At 44.6% G+C, this 20,649-nt stretch overlaps 1 protein-coding gene across 16 annotated transcripts in view; it reads right to left on the minus strand.

Moving 5' to 3' along the window:
• Nucleotides 1-537: 537 nt before the first annotated feature.
• Nucleotides 538-20,649, minus strand: part of MAST4 (microtubule associated serine/threonine kinase family member 4) — a 548,711-nt gene continuing 528,599 nt past the window's right edge. For all 16 annotated transcript variants that reach the window (XM_082723013.1, XM_082723009.1, XM_082722999.1 and 13 more), the window contains 5 exons: nucleotides 19,194-19,423; nucleotides 18,525-18,647; nucleotides 9,634-9,770; nucleotides 7,320-7,501; nucleotides 538-6,955 (listed from right to left, as the gene is read on the minus strand). In XM_082723013.1, coding sequence (XP_082579139.1) covers nucleotides 3,087-6,955; nucleotides 7,320-7,501; nucleotides 9,634-9,770; nucleotides 18,525-18,647; nucleotides 19,194-19,423 — 4,541 coding nt within the window. In that variant the 3' untranslated portion in view covers nucleotides 538-3,086. The remainder of the gene's footprint in view (nucleotides 6,956-7,319; nucleotides 7,502-9,633; nucleotides 9,771-18,524; nucleotides 18,648-19,193; nucleotides 19,424-20,649) is intronic.

Raw genomic sequence — 20,649 nt, forward strand, 5'->3', positions numbered from 1 at the left:
CAGGGCAAAATGCAATTGATGGAGGAAGGTTTCTGGAGAACTGAAGGAGCTGGTGTCCCTGAGAAGGAGACTGTATGGAGACAGTGACTGTGGTGTGGAAGGTGTCAAGTTCTGCAGGCAAGGAATAAGGTTGGTAGAAAACATAGGAAGGCGTTATAGCAAGACTTAATCTTTAAGAAGAAAGCATTTGTGTAAGTAAAAAAAAAATAATAATAATTAGGGGCACCTGGGTGGCTCAGTCAGTTAAATGTCTGCTTTTGGCTCAGGTCATAATCTCAGGGTCCTGTGATCAAGTCCTGCATTAGGCTCCTGCTCAGTGGGGAGTCTGCATCTCCCCCTCCCTCTGCCTCTCTGCCTATTTGTTCTTGCTCTCTCCCCTTCCTCAAATAAATAAAATTAAAAAAAAAATTAGTAAACCATTCCCCTCCATAAAAAGCCATCTGTAAAGCTGCATACTTCCCATAATATACAGTTATATTCAGTAACATTTTAGGGATGTATGTATACACATAAGGAAAGAACATGTTAGTCATTATCTTTTCATGCTAAATTTTTATTTCAATGTTATGCAACTGCATAAGTATAAATATTTGTTCAATATACAACAATTAGGACATCCATAGGGAACTTCTTAGAGAAAATAAGACTGCAAACACTTTATTGCACAGATCCTAACAGACTTTGAAGCTGGTCAACCTACAGCTGGGAGTTCTACCGAGGAGCACATCTTACAATCACAGGAGACTGACTGGAGAGAACACAGGAGAATTCCTACCAGCTGACTGGAGAGGTTTACAACAAACAGGTATTACATGAATGCAACCTGAAGTACTCTTTACTCATCCAAAATGCAAAAACATATTTGGCAAAAATGATAATACACTATACAAAATATACATAAAAATATCATTTGTAAACGAGCAGCTAGTTGTGCTTTAAAGGAAACTGGACAGTTAAAAAGCAAAGGCTGTAAACCATGAACTACCTCCCCGAAACATCTGTCGAGGTGTCTGGATACAGAAGACTGGGTTATGACAACCACCAAACACAGATATGAATTATAAATGTTGAGACCACTTTGGAAACCCATTTGAGTTCTTTTACAATACTTATTTCTTCTACAATTTCACGACAGAGCGATGGGGAAGAGCTGAAACTACGTGGGGGAAAAAAAATCAGGGGCAAGGAGGAGACTTTTTTACTTTTATTTATTTTTTTCCATTGCCATCTCATTGTACAATGAAGGACAACCAAGCAGTCAGTTAAGTTATGCCTTTGTTTTTGGAGCAGGGTTTACAGCCTCACTAAATAATTTATAATCCAGAGGCTGTGCTTAGAGGAACAATTTTATAGCTTGAAGATACTAAGACATCCGAGGGGGTTTGGGTGCCGAATTAGTATTTATTGGTAATATTTTTTTCTCTTGAAAAACAAAACAGAACAAAAATCCTGCTATGGATCCCAAACATCTTATAAAGACTTATCTGTGTGTATTTTCTCTTAGTGCCTTTAGTACTTATGTCAGCAAGTGTCGTCTTACAATATAAAACAAGCCACCAGGACAACTGCAACAAAAACAAACAAAAACCCCCTCAGCACTAAAATGATTTGACAAATTCTACATATTCCATGGTATACAAAATTTAAATAAGGCTTAGCAAAAGTAAAAAGGACACATTCAAGCACCAAATAGCTCCACCGAGTCTTTTTTTTTATTAAAAAAATGCTGCTCTTTATTAATACAGTATTTATTTATTTTTTTTTTGCATACAAATAAAGAGATCGTGTTATGCAATGTATGGAGCTACTCGATGCATCAGAAATGAATGTGAAACCCAGGAACTTGCTAAAAACAGCAAGCTTCATCTACAACATAAGGCCCCAGCTATGTATTAAAATGTATCTGATGTCCTGATTATTCATTAATATATATGCTATGATGCCAAAATCCACCCCCTTTTTCCCCTCAAAAAAAGCAAAATTTAAAACCTCTTCCAATGCCTGATCCTTCTTACTCGATTTAAGCACTGTCAGATTCGTGTGCAGCCAGTAATTTTCCTTTTTGTTCAAGAGCAGGGCTGGTGCAAAAGTTCTATGAAATGTGTGCTTCTTGGACTAGTGACTCATAGCATAAAGGCCTGAGTTTAAGAGCATGGAAAGAAAAAGAAGGGAAAGTAAGAGCAATAAAGTTGACGTGTGTTTATAGCCCACACTCCAGCGAGGGTGAAGACCCTACACACACTCACAGACAAGGACAACTGGCCTTTCAGACAGTTGGACCCAGGATCAGAACGTCCACTGGGATGGCTGTGCAGTGACAATGGTTAGCTCCCTTGGTTCCGGCCATTCCTAACAGAGGAAAGCTTCCAAATGCGGTGATTAGAGTAGTTCTTGCTTTCGGATCTGGAAACACAGGTAGCCAGATACAGTACTACCAAAATCTCCCCTGAAAAGTACACACAAAAACTCACGATCTACTGTATCTAGGACTTTCTTCCACCTTTAACTCTACTTAGAATGCTTTAACTTAGAAAAATGTAGTCTTGAAATATTCTCTTAAACCACAGACCAAAACATGTGGGTGGGTGCGTATGTACACGAATAGGAGCGTAACTCTACTTTTTAATACACCCATTTTTAACCGTTTTGCTTCATTACTACATTATGATAAGTGGTAAAGCAAAAATCTTAACTGGGGAAAAAAAAGAAACAAACAAAACAAAGCTGTGGTAAACAACGCAATCACAGCAGCAAGGTACCGACTCTCAGTCCCAAACCAAACACATTGCTAGGTATTTACAGAGAAAATCTTTTTCCTCAGCAACCCTCAACTGTAAAGTTTATTCCATTGTTGTCGTTTGTACAAACACTATCTGGTAACAGTTTTACCGGTAACGATCGGGAAGGCAATTGGAAGAAGGTCCCCTCTTTCTTTCCGACTTTCTCTCCCTCTCCCCGTCCATCCGCAGTGAGGCTCCAGGCTCTGCCCGGCGGGCGTTGCCACACAGTGCTGGTTTCAAAAGGTAGTCAAGACTCAGGTACACATTCAGGTCGGGTCTCCCTAGTCTGGCCTGGGGCCTGCCCCACTACGAGGCCTTTTTGTGAGGGCTGCTACGCACACTCTCTTTCCCCCGCCTCTGCCGGACCACAAAGTCCTTCTCAGAAGAAAGGGTGATGGGCCGGTCAGGGTTTGGAGCTGGGGACGCCTTGGTGACTTCTCTGCCTGGGTTCTGTTTCCGAGGCTGAGGGGGCTGGGTTGGGACAGGCTCTTTCCCTTTGGTTTCTCCTGCGGTGGCAGTTACTGACAGGGCCCTGTCCCGGTGGCCGGCACCCCCCGCCACACTCGGGCCAGGGTGGTGCAATTCCAGAGTGACGGTGGGGCTCCGAAAAGATGGCAAGGAGTCACTCTTGGTCATGTGGGTTCTGCCATCCCCCCCAGGCAGGGCCTTAGCCGCAGCCCCGCCAGCCTTGGTGGAAGACGCGTCACTGCCACTTGTGGTGGCCTCTCGCGCCCCCGGTCTGGCTTCAGGAAAGCTGGAAGAGTAACTCAGAGACTTCTCCGGGAGGGCAGTGGATCGCAAAGAGCTCTGCCCAGTGGCCGAGGGTGACCGCTTCATGCCACTGGGCTTGCTTGCCTCATTCAGCGGCTTCTGGGCACTCAGCCCTTTCCCTTTGGCCTCTGACAAGCCCTTCCCAACAGCAGCTGCTGGCCTCTCTGTGCCTTTTGGCCTGGCCTCGCTAGATGCCAGGGGAAGGCTGGCCTCAGGCTTCCCACTCTCTGTGGCGACATAAAGTGCTTCAGTGCATTTCTTGCCCTCAGACTTCCTGTCAGTCGTAGTGGTAGCCAGTGAACTTGGACTCACGTCTGTCTGTTTGCACAGAGGTGGGCAGTCTTTCACAGTGGATGGTTTGGGGTGCTTTGGAGACAGGTTTTGCTTTTCACTGACAGTGGCGGGTTTCTGGTCTACCAACTCATCTACTCCTGGGCATCTTTGCCATGGCAGGAGCGTGGGCTTCTCTAGCCCCTCCGGGGGATGCCCCAAACTGGCGGGTTTCAGCCTGGTGTCTAGAAGACCCCCTTCGGCCTGCAGTGGGACTGAGGGTCCACCTCCTCCCTGGCCCATCGCATCGCTAACTGTGTTCTGGGAACCTGGGAGGGCAGGGAACGCATCCGAGATGCCCTTGCTGCAGCCCTTCCCCTCTCGGCTGGGGCCAGCAGGGGGCTGAGAACCAGGCTCTCTGCCCACTGCAGGACCACTGCTTAGCTTCTGGGAGGAGAGGGCCCTGTCTGGGTGCTTCGACTTTGGAGGGCTCGGGTCAGGGCCAGGCCTGGGCTTGTGGCTGCTGCTTTCACTGTGTGCTGTGGTCGGCTTGGGAGGGCCCTGGAGGCCCAGGCCGGGTTCTGTAGCACAGGGCTTGCCCCCGGGCTCTCCGCCTGAGCCGTGGCTCAGCGAGCTGCTGTGTGGCCGAGCCGCCAGGCCGTGCAGTTCTTTGGTGACTGGGACTGGCTGAGAGCTACCGCTGACATGCTTCTGCGGAGGCTGTTCCTTCCCTTCCAGCTCCTTGGGACTGTCTCTCGGCAAGACGGGGAAACCAGAGAGGAGGTCTCTCCCATTCTCAGGGCTGGGTGGCGGCTGGGAACGCCGGGCTGGAGGGGCTTCTGGCTGGGGCTCCGTGCCACCTCTTCCTCTGCCCAGCTCCTTCTCAAAAGTCCCTGCTGAAGGCAAATGAGAGTCCTCCCTCGCCAGAGGCCTCACCTCCACGCGGCCATCTCTGGGGCTTGCTTTGCCACAAGAGCCCCACGCTTTCTCTGTGGGGTGGGGCTGTGTGTAGCAGTCAGGGCGGGGCCTTCCCCCAGAGGGGAGGTTTCTGGAATCATCACGGGTTTTAGCAGCTTCTGGAGGACACAGCTCGGTGGAGGGGTCTCTTTGAGAGTCAACCCTCAGAGCAGACCGCTCGCCTCTGGCTGCGGAAGGGCCCCTTTCAGAGGATTCCCTCCCACTCAGCTTCTCTCTCGAGGGGGTACTTTCAGGGGGCAGCAGGCTGCGGGTCCTGGATGGGTCGGTGCTGTGGGGGTTCTGCCCCAGGAAGGGGAGGAGTTTAATGTCGGGGCTGTGGTCTTGGTGTTTGCTGGGGCCCCCCTCCTTCTGCCGGGGATTGCTTTCCATGACCGTCCCTGGGCTCCTGGCAGCATGGGAAGCTTTCCTGTCCCGCTTTAGGTCTGGCTCAGGCAAGGAAGCTGCTGGTGAATTCTGAAGAGCCCGGCTAGAGGATGGGAACCGGGACTCCAGCAGGTAGGACTTACTCATCCTGAAGCTGGCAGGGGAGGGCTCCCTCTGACCCGCTGTGTCACCCTTCATGCCCCCGCCGCTGGGGAGAGCTGGTGGCACAGAGGGCTCCACATCACTGGCTGGGCTGGGGCTCTGTGCAGGCTCTGGGGACGGCAGCTCTGTCTTGGAGGCCTGAGGTCCAGACAGGAGCGCAATATCCAGAGTGCCCTCAATTGGCTTCAGGCAGGACACGGACCTACCTTCCATCTTATACTCAGAGGGGCTTTTGCGGACAGGTGACTCAGGAGCGACCAAGCCCGGCTTTTCCCCTCCACCATCCACCCGGCCAGCGAGGGCCTTGAGAGGGACAAAAGCAGCAGCACTGATCTGAGCCGGGTGGGCACTGCTGATGAATGCTCGGTTCTCAGAGGCTGGCAGGGCCTCCTGCTGTCCACCCACAGCCCGGGCTGGGTTCCCAGGCAGGCTTTCGTGGGCACTCGAGGTCATCTTGGGCTTGAGCACAGAGCACGGGCTGTCATCTTTGTCTTCAAGGGATACTTTCTTTCGGAGGTAATCGATGTTGGCCAGTTTGCTGTCTAACTTCTCACATCGGAGACAATCCTTGGCCTGGGAGGCCTTCTCCACGTTCTCCCCCTTCGTGGAGCTAGACCTGTCTGTGGAGTGACAGAGACTGTCCTGGAGGGTGCTGGCAGCAGAGGTGCGCTTGAAGTCACAGATGCCCTGGCTGTGGTCCCCGGGGGCCAGGACATGGCCCGTTGCTGCCCCTTCTGAGGTCACCCCCTCGCTGACCCGAACGCTGGCCTGCTTGTGAAGAGCCCCCTTCAGCAGACTGCCCAGGGACTGGGTCTCCTGCAAGGCCCCTTTGTTTTCAAAATGGTTTGACCTTTCTAAAGCCTTTGGGTATATTTTCTTCTCTCTTTCTTCCAGCCTCAAAGTCGAGAGGTTTTCTAAATCACTACCAAGTCCATGGGATTTCTGTTGGGGTTCCTGTTTCTCCAGGAACCCATCCGGTTTCTTCACTACCACCTTGGCCTTCAGCTTCTCTCGGTCCAGCTCGTCCACAGACTCCTGTCTCCCCAGCTTCCGGGAGACAGGGCGCTTCAGGCAGCCTTGTTCAACGGGCCTGGCGCGGCTGAGTGAGGGTGCGTCACACACATTCTCCTCCAAGCTCTGCAAGGTCACTTCCCGCTGAGGCTGTTCCCGCTGCACTTCCTCCTGGGTCACCTCCAGGCTGTGCTTGCGGGAACATAGGTGCTTTTTGTCACTGCCATAGGAGGGGGAGAGCTTCTCCTCCGACTGCACGCGCTTGAGCAACGGGGACCTTGGGGGCTCTGCACTCTTTGGCCTCACGATATGTCTGACGATGGTGGGCGGGGAGTGCATTTTGCTGGGGAAGGCTTGAGCGATCTTGGAATTGCCAAGCGAGTGTCCCAACAGAGGGGATGGTGACCGCTGGGGGGAGGTGGGCTGTGGCGTTGGAGAGGGGGTCCTGGCCAGTGGGGAGAGAGGGATGCTACCAGCCGACTTGCGCCTTCCCGACCGGTAGCGCTGTCCGCTGAGTTTGGGGGCCAGGCCATGAAGGGTACTGGGTCGGATGTGTCCTGACCCTGCTGGGGAATTGGGGGCACTAGAGCTTGGGGAGCTGCTTTGGGAAGAATTAGTACCTGTGGGTAGAAAACAGAAAGCCATGAGCAATGGACTCCTTCCCTTTCCCTTCCATGCTTCCAACCCAAACTCTTTTCTATCAGCTTAGATAAAGGTCAGCAAATTGTCTCAGCATTTAACTCTAATGAATACATGCTTTTCAGATACATCTTCCCCACATCAGGGTCCAACCCAGTACTTCCTGTCTTAATGTTCTAAACAACCACATCTCACGACGGCCCCATAAATCCTGTTCACTACCATCTACACCCTCAACCATCTTTCATTAACCTGGAATAAGCCTCCTGTCCCTCAGGAGCTCACATGGTGATTCTGACCACCTCTCAACTCTCCCTTGCTGTGTGGGCCAGGAGACTAGCTCACCTGATGGGAAGTCGGGGGTGGAGCGATAGCTGGGCGTCGGCGACCGGGGAGACAAGCTGTGCGTGGGGGAACCCGGGAGGCTCTCCCCTGAGGACAGGGACCGGTTCAAGCAGGAGAAACTTCGGCTGGTGTGGAGCAAAGGAGAAGGCTGCTTGGCTAGTTTTTTGAAAAGGGATCTTCTCCTGGAGTGACAACCGGAGACAACAGATTAGATTCTACACTTGGGGCCTCCCCGTCCCTGTGCAACACCTCTGCAGTCAGTTCACATCTCGGCAGCAGGGGCAGCGGTCCGGGGCAGATCCTACCCTAAGGTGCAGGTTCCCACTTTCAAATTAAAAACCTTGTGACTTAGAAAGGAAAAGTCTTTGATATTATACAGTGGAAGCTCTCCCAATTCTCCAATACTTCAGGCAGAGCTGAGAAAAAAGGAAAAATATAAAACACATGCGACATTTACTCATTTCTTTGTCAGGTTTATGAGGAGGGCGTTCTTGACCTGAAAGCTTCTGAGCATGTACCCTCAGATACAATAACACAATTTAATTAAGAGGTAATACCAAGTAAATCTCTGAAAGAAAAACCATTATCTTAGATATAGAATTCTTTAATGGTGATATGCTGGGCAGTGGCTTTATCTAGAAGGGGCTGTTTGCGGTGCTTATACCACAGTGGGCTCTTGAAAATTCCTAATGACAATGTAGGCTACACATTAACATAGAAAAAGCGAGAAAGGTGAACCGAAGCTTATCGTGTCAGCAGGGCACCAGACGCTATGCTGTAGCAGAAGCAAATGTGTATTTAGTGCTCAAAAAGCGTATCTTAAAGCAATAAAAAAAAAAAAAAGAGCTTCTGACGGCTAAGAAATGCAAGTGGCTCTAGAAAGTTCTTTTACCTTTGCCATTATGCAAGCCTCACTCACCCCCACAGTGAGCTTAAGCACACATTTAAACACTGCTACCCCTTGGAAAAAGTGTGTTCTAACTTAAAGCACAATCCAGATACAAAGCACACATTAAAAAAATTTAGGAATCACTCATTTATCTAATATCTAATAGACTACACATCTCAGAACTGGTGTGTTTAATTTTAATCAAAGCAATAAATGTAGTTGGGTTAAATAATGACATCATCTTATACAGTTCATAATGAAAAACAGCAAGTGTGCTACTCTGTCCTTGGCACACTTGGCTGAGAAACCACTTTCTACTCCTTGAGCTGTTTCTTCTATCTGTCTGCACATTGCTATGGAATCTCTTTATACTATGTTTTCGTTTTTCAGTTTTAGAAACTATCTATTGACTTCCCAGCACAGAAGATGAGGATTAAGCTTCTCCCCAAGCACCCTTCTGCCTTCTGACCAAATACACTTCCCTTTTTCTATTCCTCCCTCTACAGCTAACCCAAAACTTTCAGTTAGAGAAAAGGGTGGTCTTTTTTCCTCTCTATTTTTATATTATAAATACCGTCCACGGCTGGGCTAGGCAAAGCATGATTCCACTTCCTTTCTTGTATGCTTTTGTCTTTCCTGGAATTAATAAGCATTCTTTTTTTCATTTGCTTATTTTCCCACATTTCTATCACTAAAAATCCTCTTAATACAATCAGACTCATTAGATCTAAGTAGGCAAAGGAGGGATACTGCTGGGACATCACGCAGGGAGCCCATCCAGACAGCTGACTAGGGAGAAATGTCCCCCCGGCAAGCACATACACGAAGCTTGCCAGTGTGTGCAGAGAGCACAAAAACACTCACAGTGCCTCCCAGATTGTAAATGTGTACCCCAGTTAGATCTTCAGCCAGTAAAACAAAACCTCTTTACTTGTAGGCTTACTTGGATGCTTTTAAGATATAGTTATTTCCAAATATCTGCCATTTAAAAAATTGTATGTTTTCAGGTAATGTAAAGGCTATTATTAAATGTAGATTTAATGTTAAAAACTGCCTGAAGAGCCAACACCTTAAATCCAACTCACCTGAAATGAATTCTAGAGGCTTAAGAAACAGTAAATGGCTTTTCATGGTACTCACACAGTAAAAAAAAAAAAAAAAACAAAAACCAAAAAAAAACAAAAAAACAAAACAAAACAAAACACCAATCTGAATTCTCCTACAATATAACTCTGTAAATCTTTTCATTGTGAAAAATAATGCTATTATGAATATGAACTTTAATGTACAAATATCTGAACCACAGCATGAAATTTCTCACAGAGCAGTGGGTCTTTCTCACACAGACGTGTTTAAGTTAAGTAAGGAGTAACTTTCCTCCAACAAGGTATATACCAAAATCGCAAAAATACTGCTTTAACTAACCTTTCTAGACTTTCTTTCTTTTTAGATTTCTTGCTCCGCCTCACCATCCGGCTCTTATAGCTGTTTCTCCTGGCTGGTCCCGTTTTGATTGATGTGTTTTCAAACGGGGTAGTAGTGATTGACACCTTATTTCCACTCTATAAAAAAAAAAAAATGGGACAGGATTAAAGGGATATTCTGGGAGGAAACAAGATTTGGAACTGGGCTAGGAGATTCAAAGACAAATAAAGATACTTAAAGACATATGTACAAAAGCCTTCCATTTCTAAGTAACCTTTTAATAAAGCAGGAACATCCTAATAGAACACAAAGGGTAGACAGCAAAACGACAGGTTTCTTTAAGAGGCTCTGGACTCCACAGATGTGAGTTCAAATCCAAGTCCTGTGACTGCAGGAGATTGCTTCTCCTCTCTGGGCCTCAAACACCTGCCCTGTCTACCAGCGGAATCAGACCTACCTCACAGAGGCTCATGTGAGGACTCCACAGGATGGAGTTAAGAAAGGCTTTAGCACCAAGTGTGACATGTGGAAAGTGCTCCATAAATAAGTTACCTTCATCCATAGGTATGGAGTATAAATGTGCCCAGGGGCTGTCTGTTCTTGGTTGATTTATTTTACTTTTTTCTCCTTTTTGTGTTTTTCCTTTGACCTAGAAATCATAGACTAGGAAAACTGAAAGAGACTTTTATTTTTAAGTATTTTAAAAGATTTCTTTCCTGTCACCCTAAAACTTGTCAGCTTGCAGAACTGGAAAGTTGATGCCAGTGAGTATAAAACAGATTCTCTTTAACCAGGTTATACATGGGGAGGTAACTCCTGGCGGATTACTGGGTATTTCACTTACTGCTGGAACAGGACTTGCTGGGAAGGCCCTGAGGTTAGAGAAGACAGTGGAGTCAGAAGCCCGGCTGAGGGGTGCCGAGGGCAGATGGTAAGGCTGATTCCTTTCACTCCCACATCAATGACCTCTTCTTGAATTTCTTAATAACTGGGGGAGAAACATATCCTTTCAAAGCCACAGATGGCCCTGATTACCTCGAAAAGACAAGAATTATAAGGAGAAAGCTCTTTTCAAAGGCCTAAGCCTGGGAAACACCTAGCAGTTTAGCTCTAAGTGATAGGAGAGTTGAGTATGGTGGGGGTCAGGGGACTCAACCAAGGAGGACTGACTGCTTTCATGTTAACATCTACTCTGCTGCTTCAATTTGGGAAATAATACATGATATTATAAGAAGTAACTGTAGAGCATAAATGAAAATAAAAATCATGGAGAAACCTATCACTCAGCTAACACTGATAATATTTCAGCATATTTCTTGATTTCTTTTCGGGTACGTATAAATTATGCACGTATACAGACATACTTCAGAAATGATTTTAATCTTAGTTAATCTAATATTTAGCTTTATGTTGTTTTTCCATCTCACATTATACAACTTGGAAAACATTCCCTGCATCATTGAATGTTCATTGAGAACATAATTTTTATTGGCTGTATAAATAATATTCCATGAGATGGGTGAATCAAAACTTATTTCCATACTTTTCTACTTTTCAATTCTTTTAAAGGTTGTCATAAATAGCCCTATCTATAAATCACTTGTTTTAATCTCTGTCATTTTCCTTAGATTACATAATTAGAGTCAATGTAGCAAATCAAAGGGTCTTTCCAAACTTTTTAAAGACTCTTGGTACAAACTAATACACTATTTTCCAGAAAGTTTATGTCAATAGGTATATTTATGGGCAGCACATATTTACCTTTTTTTTCCCCCAGATTTATTTGAGAGATAGTCAGACACTTAACTGAGTGAACCACCCAAGTACGCCCATAAATACAATTCTTACCACAGGTTTGTCAAAACTGAATATTAACATTAAACAAATTCCCAATTTTATACAAATAAGCTGTATCAAGTTTTTATCTTCCTTCTTTGATGGTGTCTCATTTATTTTGGTCATTTCTATCTCTTCAGGAGATAATCTGTCCAGGTCTTATATCCATTTTAGCATGAGCAAGTCTTAGTATTTTGACTGATTTGTAGAGTTCTTTGTACATTTAAGACATGTATTCCCATACCTAATGTCCTAATTGTAAAAAACAAAACCAAAACATATATATACATACATGAATATTATGTATATATACATATATAATATGTGAATATGTGTGTGTGTGTGTGTGTGTGTGTGTGTGTGTGTGTGTGTATATATATATATTAGGGAAATAGGATTTGAACTGAAACGAAAGGAAAAAAACATTATTCTGAAAGACTAAACTATATGTTCTGCATGCAAATGCCAAAACTTTAAGAATAACCCTTTATCTGATGGTAAAGACTGACAGTCTATTTCTTGTTTCCATAGAATGTTCAGCTTCTACGTATGAAAGGCCTACCAATGCAGGTTGTTTAGAACAGGATCTTCCCTTCACAATTGTGGGAGGTCCTGCGAAAATAGGAGTCTGTTCTGCATGCCTTAGGTGAATGAAAAGAGCAACCAGGATGGCTGGAGTTCATCTTTCACTGCCACTCTTTCAACCCTTTTCCATATTCACATACAGACAGGACAGAGAGCCTTCGTGACCACTGAGGCTCTCTTAGTATGTGAGTCACTGAACCTGAGTCCAGTTCTACCCTTCCTAACATAATTCGCCATCACCTTTCCTATCTTTATCTACAAGCAGTTAACAATGCCATGCAGCCTTTTTCAAGTGCGTCTTGGGCATTAAAGTGTTTTTCACATATATTCTCTTGCTTTATTTTCACCACCACACCAGGAAGGACGTTTTATTTTTTTACAAATAATGTAAATATTTTACAATAAATATTTGTACATAATTAATAGATACAAATTATATACATTATACATATCCTATATTTAAGTTATATATATTTAGTATATTATATACAACATATATTTGTATATAATAATGTAAATATTTTACAATATTTTACCATTGCACCTGGTGAGGTGGGAAAGAATTGTTATCCTTGTATGAAAGATGGGGAAAATAGATTCAGGGACACTGGGGTTTCTTCTTCCCAAGGTCACAGAGCCTAGTGGAAGAGCTCTGGCTCTCTGACCCTTATCACCTGTGCCACTCGTCATGGGCATGGCACGCCCTGGTCCTTCACCTCTCTTGCTCCCCGCAGAGCATGGCTTATACTTAATGGGTGGTGGTGAGGGAACCAGGTACTGGATTAACATAGAGAATGATCAACACATCAGACTGCCAAAAAGAAAATGAAGAGATATAAAATAAGCATAAACATTTTAAGAGATAAACATAAGTGATAAGCCTACTCATCAGAAAATAGTTATGACCACGTTTTTTAAATCAGAGCACATCAGGATTTAATGCTATACTGAGCTCTCTACAAATGTTCCCTTCCCCTATAAAAGCCAGCTCTGGTTTTCTCTTCCTTGTTTCTATATATGACTTGTTCCAGGGGACCGTTTGCTTGACTGACGTAAATACACTGAGAGAATTTCCCTAAGGAGGAATTACAGACACAGAAGATACAGACTCCAAATATTTCACCAGGAGCATTAATGACAACGAAAATGGTAAATGAATAGAAAAACGACATTTTCCGCCAAAAGGGTTAGGAATCGTAAAGCCTGCCACCTGGTGGATGCATTGGCCACACGAGGGCTGTCTGAGCCGAGTGCAATTTGTCTTATTGGGTCAGTTCCTCCTCAATACTTTCTTCCAAAGAACAAGTGAACTCTTCTAAGAGAAATTCTGTGGTACTTATTTAAAAAACAACAAAAAATGGGGCCAGCAGACTGTTAAATGTTCAATTTGTTGACTTTTCCTATTAACTATTTGTGTAATTGTGCATGGTGGGAGGGAAATTGCTTTAAGCTGGCTGAACTCAATACAACAGCAGGCTAACCGCACTGCTCCTCTCAGCCTGGCTCCACGTGAGCTTATCGGTTGGCCTTGGATAGCTTCCTGAGGTAGACTATTTTTATATTCCTTTCTCTGCATCACACACAAGGGGACTGCTGCGCGTTCTGTAGATCAATGTCTTTGCTCTGCTTCACATCCTCTACAATCCAGCTCCAACCAACCTGCATGCCCCAACCTGTATACAAACCCGGGCTCTTGCCACGCCCGTTTACTCACGTACCTCAAGCACGTTGAGTTTTCTTGCCCTTCTGTCTGCACACACACCCTCTGCTCTACTGAGACCATAATGCACTCCCTTCCCACACACTAATGCTCCACCCATAACCTCCAACTCTTCCTCCCTGTCTACCCTAGTTTAAGCTGTCTATCCTTTGGACTTTGGGCCATATTTACAGTCTGTGTCTTTGACTGCAGACCGATATTGGACTGTCTTTCCACATGAACACTGTACTGCATTACTGGCAATCAGAGAACCTCGGGTATAGGGCACTCTGGTTGGACTAACGCCACGCACGTGCTTTGACACCACACAGCAGGGCGCAAACCCTCTTCTACTCCCTCTTAGCAGGTAACCTCAGACTGCTCAGCCAACATTCTCCTGCTTTGATTCCTTCATCTGTAAAGTGGGCGCACACTGTTATTTATAGCACCTACCTCCCAGGGTATAAGGATTGTGGGAGTTTGTCTGTTACCTGTTATTCTCGGAGTCCTCTGCTCTAAGACCCTTCAGGACCTAACACAATGCTCTGTACATTTTCTGGGCTCAGTGAATAGGTAGGGAGGGTAATAATGACACTATCTTATGGTCTTCATTTTAGTATCTAAAAGTTCCCCAGAGTTCATAGAAAAGAAATTTCTGAAGCAGGGGCTGATGAAGTTTTAGGGCTTCTCGTATGCACTGGTCATTTAAACTAATGCTATCCTGAAAAAGCAACCTAGTTGAATTGGGAGTTTCCTGATTAGGCAGGTAAAGCCAGACACATTGTTATGTGCCTCAACAGGGACGTCACCCACGACAGCAGTGGGTGAAGAAAGATTTTATTGCTTTGGCGAAGTTCTCGGAGAAGGCTAACCTGAAAGCCGAAAGGAGGTGATTAACTCCTGGTGGCAGGAGAGCGTGGGAGGCAAAGGTGAAGGAGCACACTTTACGGGAGTCAGAGAGGCAGTGGGGCGCTGACCTGGAGAGTCACAGGATTCTGTAATTCCATGGATCCGCCATGTGAAATGACTGCGGACCTAAGTCCCTGCTCCCCCAGCGGGTTTCCCTGCAAGTTGTGAGGGGCAATGAGACCAAAGATAAAGACCTTAAATGGAAAATGCTTCTGGCGTTCAAATTCCAAAAGCTAAGTAAGTACTCTAGGAGCATTTCTAAACAGACACATGGCAGCCCCCACCTTTGCCTAAGGGTGCCACGACATTTCACGAAGCAGCCTGCAAGTATAAACCTCCAAGGAAGCAGCATCCAAGGGAGCGAAACAGAGCTGTTACCCTGGTGCTCCGCGAGCAACGGCATGAGGGCGCCCAGTGTGGGTATCCCTCACTTCACGCGTTGTCCAAGAACCGCTGCTTAAATTTGGAAGAAAGCTGCATGATTACACAGTTCACTGGGAAGATAATTAAATCCCTTGTATCCTTTTTGTTTCATTACACTGGTTGCTCCTCTCCAGTGCTTCCTTTATGAACCAGAGGCAGGATCCTCCGGTTGGCTCTGTGACAGAGACGCCAGGGCTCTCCAACGCGCTGCGGCCGTGTGTACGCAATTTCAGAGCCACACTGACTAGATCCAGGAACGAAGGTGCTCCATGACCAGGGGAGGACACACTGTTACAAATGGGACTGGATTCTGCCAAGAGGCTTTGCCAGAGACCTTCAGGAGAAATATATATTCAAATTCCACAGAAGAAGGTTTTAAAAATCCTGAATCATATCAAATATAAAACAAATTATGAAAATCATCAAATGTCTCAGCCAAGGAAACCAAAAGCATATTTTCTAAAGATATATATATATATATATATATATATATATATATACACATTTATATATATGTATATATGTATATACATATTTGTTTATTATTTCTTGTGATTTTATGAGCAGATACAAGAAATGACAAAGAGATACACTGTGGCTGGAGCTATGCGGCATATAACAATGCTGTTGTAAGGAAGGCAGAAAGCCAAACTATGTTACCATTTCAAATCCCTTTGACCTTCTTTTAAATGCTAATGCCAAGATCTGAAAAAGCTCTAGCAGGATGAATAACAACTAACAGAACCTCACCTGTAAAACACAGACTTACTATCTAAAACAAAAGGTGAGCTCCTAGAGAAGAGCAACTGAGCATTTTAGAGATAGATAAACAACACCTGTCTCTGCCTGCCTGCTTCTTCGGTGGAGAGGTTTCTATATTGGATATGTAGACAGTGGGTGGGGGGACCCAAAACAACTTCCCTGGGCTCTTCCTCACAAAGGGTCAATCTGTGAGCCAGCAATGGAGGCAACCTTGGACCACAGGAGCAGGGACTGTGACGGAATCTGCTGGTCAGACTCATGCCCTGTAGAGCCCGAAGTCATTTCAGGTGACTTCCACAGCCAAAGGACCTCCAAGTCAGCATCACTGCTGTGCCTCCCATTTCTTGGACACTTATTAGGAGTGAGTTGTTGCACACCGGGTGGACAAAGAATATTATCAAGGATAGATGGGGAAGGAAACGAAAAAACTCAGGTCTTACCCGCCATGTCTTCTGTTCTGTTCGGTAGGCACACTGAAAAGCGGAGCCTAACTCGAGCCATTTAATGTTGAATGGTGAACTGAACGGCACGTACACCAAAGACATGAGTCAAGACATAACAGGAGCAACGTGTGGTACTTGGCGCCTCCCATGGTAACTTTTGGACAGCAGGAAAAGGAGAACCCCATTGTTCACCTCAACCCCACAGTTACTGGGTACCCATCTATATCCAGGTATGGGGTGCATGCTGGGATTACATGGACAGCTTTAAGAGTTAAGATCTGCCCTGCAGGGCTCTGTCGGATTTGCTACGTGTTCAGCATGACCTTCAGCGGATTTCCAACACTGCCTATGGCCCTGCAGCGTTCTCTCAATACTGAGTCCCATCCCTCCAGTGATCAATACATGCATTTGTGAGAAAGCTGGCTAGTGTTAGGTAACAATCTGTAGGAATTTATGAGGGCAACGTCAGGCCCCAACCATTCAGACTTCAGTTTTGAGCCCAAGACCCAAATTTCATTAATAATGTGAATTAATCAATGGCAATAACTTTCTTAAAATCTGCTACTTTACAATGGACATTGGGATATGCCTGCTATTAACTACTCTTAAAAACCTAGGCCAGACCCTTAATTTTTTGAAGAATATATTCTTATTAGCTGTGGGAATGACAGGAAAGGAAAAAAGTCATTAAACTGCCCTAAGTTTTGGGAGGCTTAGCACACCCACTTTTCTGTAGTGCCTTCTAGAGTTCTAATTTTCTTTCATGTTTCAATTCAATGAAATTTCTCTGTGATGTCTCTCTACTCACAGAATATTCTCTGAGAAAGTATGACAGCCCTCCCTCTGACTAATTAAGTTAAACTTTACGTGCTTCCATACATCTCCTGCATCTCCCATACTTCCCAAGGGCAAGGACTATAACAATTCCTGTGTTATCAACATCTACCATCTACATCCGGCACTGGACTCAGAGCACGTATTCTGAAAATGGTCTAAATGCACATTATTTAAATAGCATATACAAATTAATGCTCTCTCAACACCCTGTAGGTTATTTGAAGCTATGGTTCACACCTCTCTGTGTAGAAGTCCCTTACAGACCCCTTGGTGCTCAAAAAGCAAGAGGTCATCCATAAACCTGTCTGTGTGTAAAATAATCCTCCAATTAGAGACTGTATTTCTGATCACAGACTTCTTTTTCTGAACAGATTTTACAGGCAAACACAAACTTCATCTTTGTTTTTACAAGACCCATATTTGGAGCTCTAACTTTATATTCTACAGTCAGCAGGTGACACAGCAAGTAACTCAACAGAAATGAGAGGATCAGTGTAGATTTTCTCCCTCCGCTCATGTCCACGCTTCTTGTGATCTTAACTCTATAAGCTTTATTCAGCTTACAGCAGAAAATGATTTATGTTCAAATTCATTTGTATGAGGTGGGGGAAGGCCTAATGATTGCTACCCCCCCTCCTCCATTACTACCTATTTCTGTCATTTATGGTATATGTGCTTATTTTCACAATTCTTTTTTTTTTTTTAAGATTTATTTATTTATTTGAGAGTGAGTAATCGTGCACATGGTGGGGGGAGGGGGAGACAGAGAGGGAGAGAGAGAATCTCAAGCAGACTCCCTGATGAGCACAGAGCCAGATGTGGGGCTCGATCTCATGACGCTGAGATCACAACCTGAGCTGAAACCAAATGTGCGATACTTAACTCACTGAGCCACCCAGAGGTCCCTGTATTCACAATTCTATCTTTCAAAGGAAATTCAACTATTAGAATGAACCTTCATATCTGACCTCATAGTTTAATACCACTTCATCTTCCATTGTACTAGAATAAAACTTAATGATCCTGAAGAAAATCACCCTTAGGATAGGTGATTTCCAAACATTTTACTATGTGCGGTTCATAAAATGGGGGAAAAAAAACAACAATCAAAAAACAAACAAACAAAAAACTTTTGTTATCTGTGATTTAGAATAAGAAGTTCAATTAGGAAGTGACTGGGCAGATATAGGAACATGGTTTTCATGATATAAATAACCAGAGAATTCATATTCTCTTCTCCTTTATATTAAACCTTAGACTATTAAATAGCTTTCTCAGTGATAAGACTGAGTATGTACCACAGAGAAGAACTATAGAACTTAAGGAGAGAATTCTTGGTACCAGTTCTTTCTGATGACCTGCTTTCCCTGTATGGCATGGACATAAAAAGATAATACCTTTAGCAAGAGCTCTATAACTTCCGTGTGGACAAGTCCATGCACCGGTTCTCCATTGATGTGTGTGATCAGATCCCCAGCCTTCAGTCCTGCCTGGCATGCTGGACTTCCTTCTTCTACATTCTAAAGTCCAAGAACAGAGTACACATTCATAAGCCAACAAATGGCAACCCTAACATCTGCTGTTTCTTCTGGGAGAATATTCTGAATTTATCAGCAAATGATCCTAAGCGGAAATCAAGAAGGCATGGTTATTACTCCTTTTCTGTCATCATCCTAAAATAGGACCATTCCTTTCAAAATTTCAGGTGAGTGGAGAAGGTAGTTTTGTTTTAAAATAAAAGAAGATCAGAAAAAAGATTACAAAAATAAAACAAAACAAAACAAAACCAAAAAGCCCCAAAAAAGAAATGTGGCAAGAGGACAATCTTTGACAATTTCCACCAGCTTGTTATGCAGAGTGGACAAACAGGAAAACTTGACAGAATTATGAGAAATTACTAGTTTTTGTTAAATTCAATGCCCACTCCCCATAAAGGGAAAGGGCATGAACAGGTCTTCAATGTCAGCTTAGTGGAAAAACAACTCATAGATCGGCCTCCCAACTTACTCATTTTCCAGGATGGGTGGGAGTGGAAATGAACGAGGATGAGAGGCTGGTGGTCTTACCCAAACAATATGGTGCACCGTGTAGATGTCACTGTCTCCCACATACACCCGAATGGCTCGGATGGTAAAACCATAGTTCTTCCCGGAACTGTGGATCACAACAGGCTGATGTGGACTGGCGGATGCTGCTGATGAATCTCGGCTGGGAGAGGAGTCTCGTGAAGAAGAAGGGTCCGAGGACAGGGAATGGGGGGACATTGGACTCCCCAGTGGAGAAACAGCAAACATATCTGCAACACAGAAGCCAGGCATCAAAGCCAATCCTGATCACACAGATGTCTGTGCAGTCAGCCCACAACGCATCAGCCCTGCCATGACTAGGAGCTTGGCTGCAAGACCAACTCATTCATGTCTCATCAAGAAATAATATAAAAATACTTATCTAACTAGCATGGCTTTCTGAACAGAGGCTATTAAGAGAACTTCAAAAGTGTCTATTTTAACTCATTTTTCAATGAATTCTCTGAAGTTATAATTTCTTATTTCCTTACACTAATTAAAACACACCCAAAACCTAGCTCCTACCTGGCTGTGATAGTTCTAGTTAGCATGTTTTATTTTAATTACAGAAACAAATCACAGATGCACAAATTTCAAGTACACCTTTACACAGAGAATACTGTGTGGCCCAGAGTAAGAGATCCTCGGGCTTCAAATCTTGCCCTCAACAACTTGAACACGGTTCTTCTCAAACATGCACAGTTAGGAAAGCCATTTATCAACACCCCAGTTGCTTTCTATAGTATTACTGAGCTAGTACTCATGAAGCGATTTTGATCAAGCAACAGGGCAATGTTAGATTCTCAACGAATCACTCCTCATTCCTCTGACTACAACTGATTGTCTTCATATGTTACCTACAATTCTGACAATGATTCTGAGAGGATAATGCAGGTGAAATAGAGAAATTTTAACAAACACTTTGTTCCCCTTCCACAATAGCAATTCTACTCTGTTCTTCTTGTTTAAGAAGCAAACACACTTCTAATTTAATTGTTGCCATTGCGTTCCATCTATGTGAATCTAAACAGATCTTAACTGGTCACAGGAAACTGGGTGTGTGTTTGACAAGAAGAACAATCCAGAGAAGACACTGAGGTTGCAAGGGTGAGCCCCATGGGAGCCAGCCGACTGAGCCCCAGGGCTGCTGAGCCTCACCAGGTGCACTGAGTCCCCTGTGGACACAGAGAGCTCAGACTATCCACACTATCATTTCTTCCCGTTCTTAGGTCTGGCCAAAGTAGAACAAAGCTAAGTGTCTCACTACCATGCTCCTTCATTTTGTGACTGCATGTGGCATCTTGGTTCTCTTTTGTTGGCTACCTTTTCTCTAAAGGTCAAAAGACCAGGTGAGGAGACACACACTGGTGGGCAGTGAACTTTGAACCATGCAAGCAGGCACAGGACAGAGTGGACACACACATACATTGAACCTGCTGGAAAGCCAAGTCCCTGA

Source organism: Mustela nivalis, assembly GCF_964662115.1.
Source record: "Mustela nivalis genome assembly, chromosome: 3".
NCBI lineage: Eukaryota > Metazoa > Chordata > Mammalia > Carnivora > Mustelidae > Mustela > Mustela nivalis.